General features: G+C 44.3%; 1 protein-coding gene across 2 annotated transcripts in view; it reads left to right on the top strand.

Annotated features, from left to right (window-relative positions):
* The first annotated feature begins 2,784 nt into the window (after window positions 1-2,784).
* The window catches only part of IGFBP4 (insulin like growth factor binding protein 4), a 46,422-nt gene continuing 45,258 nt past the window's right edge, over window positions 2,785-3,948 (top strand). For both annotated transcript variants that reach the window (XM_018576055.1, XM_018576054.1), the window contains exon 1: window positions 2,785-3,267. In XM_018576055.1, the coding sequence (XP_018431557.1) occupies window positions 2,922-3,267 (346 nt within the window). In that variant the 5' untranslated portion in view covers window positions 2,785-2,921. The remainder of the gene's footprint in view (window positions 3,268-3,948) is intronic.

The raw sequence follows: 3,948 nt of genomic DNA, 5'->3' as shown, positions 1-3,948 counted from the left end.
CATTGATTTGGGAAAAATCTTATTTTACTATTTGTCATAACTCTTGGACAGAAATTGAAGGTAAAACTTCAAGATGGGACGCAGATTGCAAAAAAACAAAAGAGTCTTGGCTTTATATACAATTTAAAAGAGAAGTTGAGCATTTCTCCTGACTTCCCGGGCCACCCTTGGCAGGCACTGACCTAATAAACCCATTAAAAAGCAATGGATTTCCAAAGGAGGCTGATCAGATGTGCTGAGCTTTAGTAGCCCTAGAGCTCCTTGGCTGCTCAGTTTAACAGGTGCCTGAGGAGGTTCCGAGCAAAACACTTCTACTGATTTGCAGTGGGAGGCCACTTTGTGAAAGTGGACATCCACTTGAAGATGACCTAAAAGTAGCTCAGTTATAACAATCGCTGAGTTACTGAAACCTCACTTTAAACTTCTGTGACGTTGGGGAGCCCACAGAGCACTCGCACAGAGGGTGTTTGAATAAAACAAAAGCTTTTTATTGTCCTCTTCAGGGCACTCAAAATGGTAAACACAAATGTAAGCTTATCTTCAGCATAACTCAAGGCAAAAGTCCCTATCTTCGGCACAAATAAGGTAGCATACAAATGTGTCTCACCAGTTTGTCATAGAGTCCCAAAGTTTGCAAGTCCTTTCCTAGGAATATAAGCCCGGAATTTTTCAGTAATACAGCAGGTTGTTCATACATCAGTCACAGCTGATCCCTCTCTCCTCACAACTCCCACCTCAGGGTTAGAGCCTCAGCTTGCTCATGGCCAGACAACCAGCAGCTTCACACCTGATGACGGTCCTCCCGCCCTTTCCAAACACTCCTTTTGTGCCACAGACCCTCCTGGCCTCGCCCACACATCACGTGTGCCATAGGCCCTTTCGGCCTCTCTAGCCGGACTCCACGCCGGCTAGAGAGGCCACAGTCTCCCACGCTCTGGATGTACTTCTGCATCACTGACTGCCTCTTCTTCTCTGTCCACTCTCTTGATAGGGCTGGACAGTCTGGCCTGGAAATTGGGTGCACCTGGCCCCAGGACTGGAGAATTCATCCCGCCCAAGACTCTTCGAAATCTTTAGAGACCCAGATCCCAGTTATACTCCAGAAAACCCGGAAAGAACTGGAAACCCAGCTCTTTCCCTGTAAAGGTGCCCACACACCTTACAATTATCTGCAGATTTTCTGTGGTCAGGTGGAAAAAGTGCAACAGATTGGCCAAGGTGGAGATTACTCCATCCACATAGTTAAGTGTAGATGGAGGAATCTGTTGCACCTTTCCATCTGACCATAGAAAATCTGCACATAATTGTAAGGTGTATGACCAGCTTAACTCTATCAGGGTTATTCACAAAAGGGTGAAGAGTTTGGAGAAGGCTGTAGGAGTGAACAATCTAGGACAAAATAGCTGATTTGGAAACATTCTCCAATTCAGCTCATTTACAGTTCAGCTATGCAGTCCTAGGTTGTTCTCTTCTCCTGCCTTCTCCAAACTCTTCACCCTTTTGTGAATAACTCTATATATGTTTTCTGGACCCTCTCAGCCCCTCTGACTGAGAGTCCTGGCGCCGAATACACCAATCACCACAGTGACACGGCACTGTCCTGCCATACTTCTTTAAATGGTTACATTATTTTCAATAAGAAAAGGACAAGGTAGTAAACCTGGTCACAGATGAAGAGCCAGAATGGGTCACCATAGGCTCAAGTCACAAAGCAGAAGAAAAAGTATCTTTATTCTAGTCATGTGATTGTAATTTTTAAATCTCATTGAACTCAGTTGAAAATAAGTGTCACTTCTTTGAAGATGTAGTATTATGATGTGCCACCTGCACTCCTTACAGAGATTAGACCTTTATTAATGGTCATGGTGCTCGTATTGATTGCACAGACGGCGTTGTGTTTTCCAAAATCGTAGAAGATGGAGATCACTAGCCCTCAGTCAAAAGTCATCATTTAGCCAACGTTTCGGGGACACACAGGGTCCCTTCTTTATGTCGCCCTGAAGAAGGGACCCTGCGTGGCCCCGAAACGTTGGCTAAATGATGCTTGTGACATGTTTCTTCAATAATTAAGCAAAAGAATCCAATGCTTTTGACGGTGTGGTGGTGATCTCTGTCTTCAACGTTTTTAAAGATTACTATCCTTATCCTCTCTGTGTTCACTTTGTGAATTGAGCCTGCTCCTGTACCAGCCTCTCCCCTTAGGAGGAGTACCAAAACTGTAAAATTGGACCTGTTTATGGCAAAGAAGGAAGGAGGGAGAGCCGCAGGCAGGCGGTCCTGCTACTGGGGAAAAAGGATGCAATCATGTCGTTTTTTTCTTACCTGCCCGATCGTTTTTAAAAAACACTTGTTTGTGGTTGTTGTGCATTGCCCCATTGACACTAGATCTTTGCCAAATAAGGTCTAGATTGGCACAATGTGATCTAATGCCTATGGGCACTTTTACTGACACCAACCAAACACCTTTCACGTTGCATTGTTCTAACTCGTCTAAGGTAAAGAAAATCTAGTTGGCTGGCATTGATTGCTGCATTGTATACATCTTTATTGCTGTTTACATTGGCTTATATTCTTTATTCCTTTCAGCATTCCTTTTCATTGTTCCTGAACTTCTTTTGCTCTGTTTCTTCATCTGCACTGCTCTATAAGTTCTGCGTGTCTCATTCACTATCCCCACACCACACTCTCCCCCTTTCTTCTGGCAATGGGACTAGAGATAGGAGTGGCTTGCAGCCAGTATAAAGTCCACATCTATCTGCTCAGTGCAGTAAATTCTCAGTCCCCCTCATTCTTGCTATGGAGAGCAGCACAGTCAAGGCTGGATCATTTCATGTTCCTGTGTGCTGAGTGACTGCTGTACCAGTCTGCCAGATCTGCCCACCCTTTAATTCACATCTAACCTTACTGGCCAGCCACACACAATGCCTGGGCACTGCCACTTTGCCTTAATCCTCATCTCTCTGGCATCCCTTGGAGTTGCAGATGATGCCATACAGTGCCCTCCTTGCTCACAGGAGAAGCTAATTCGCTGTCTGGACCCTACTGGGTGCCTGGAACTGGTGAGAGAACCCGGTTGTGGGTGCTGTGCCACCTGTGCCCTCCAGAAAGGGATGCCATGTGGGGTCTACACTGCCCGATGTGGCTCCGGGCTGCGCTGCTATCCCACCAAAGGTGCCGAAAAGCCCCTGCAGACCCTTATGCATGGGCAGGGGGTCTGCAGTGAGATCGGGGAGATAGAAGCAATACAGGGGACTTTCCAGACAGCAGGTGAGAATTAAACCCCCACCTTTCCCCCCTCAAAAAAGACCACAGCTCCACAGCCACTTCTAATTAAATTTCCTTAATGCAATCTGATTCTAGCATTGTGTCTTGAGGAACTTGCAATTGCGTTTCTCCCACTTCAAAGGCAGGAAATGCCTCAAGGATAAAACTATACCGTGAATTGAATTCTTAACTGTTGTAGCACCAGACTGCCTTGCTCTCAATGTATAGAAATACTTTTCATGTGTTATGCCAGCTTAAAATGCTTGAACGACCTGGCGCTGATCTGCATCTTTAAGGGTTAAGTCTGGTATTATTTTTCTTTGTGCCAGATCATTAACTCTGTTTCCACATCTGCATATATACTTATAGGATGGAGTGATGAACAGTCTGTGGTGTTTGGAAAAATAATGTGTTAAAGAGCAAAGTTAATTACCCTCATTTAATGCTCAATTTTCTTAGTGCAATTTACCATGGCAGTAGGCTGAGGTTGGAAGGAAAGTGTGAGTGATATGTGCTTGACAGCTCCAATTAAAACTCTTAGAGCATGCTTATATAGAGCAAGTAAATGTATTTTTTTTTGGGTCTTGTGTAGAGAGACAGGCTTGTGGAAAGCTGACAATCTACAAGTTGGTGTACTTTATATATAATAATAATAATAATAATAATAATAATAATAATAATACA

This window comes from Nanorana parkeri, unplaced genomic scaffold (assembly GCF_000935625.1).
Source record: "Nanorana parkeri isolate BGI_ZX_2015 unplaced genomic scaffold, ASM93562v1 scaffold55, whole genome shotgun sequence".
NCBI classification, from domain to species: domain Eukaryota; kingdom Metazoa; phylum Chordata; class Amphibia; order Anura; family Dicroglossidae; genus Nanorana; species Nanorana parkeri.
This window is presented reverse-complemented; position numbering and strand designations above follow the sequence as displayed.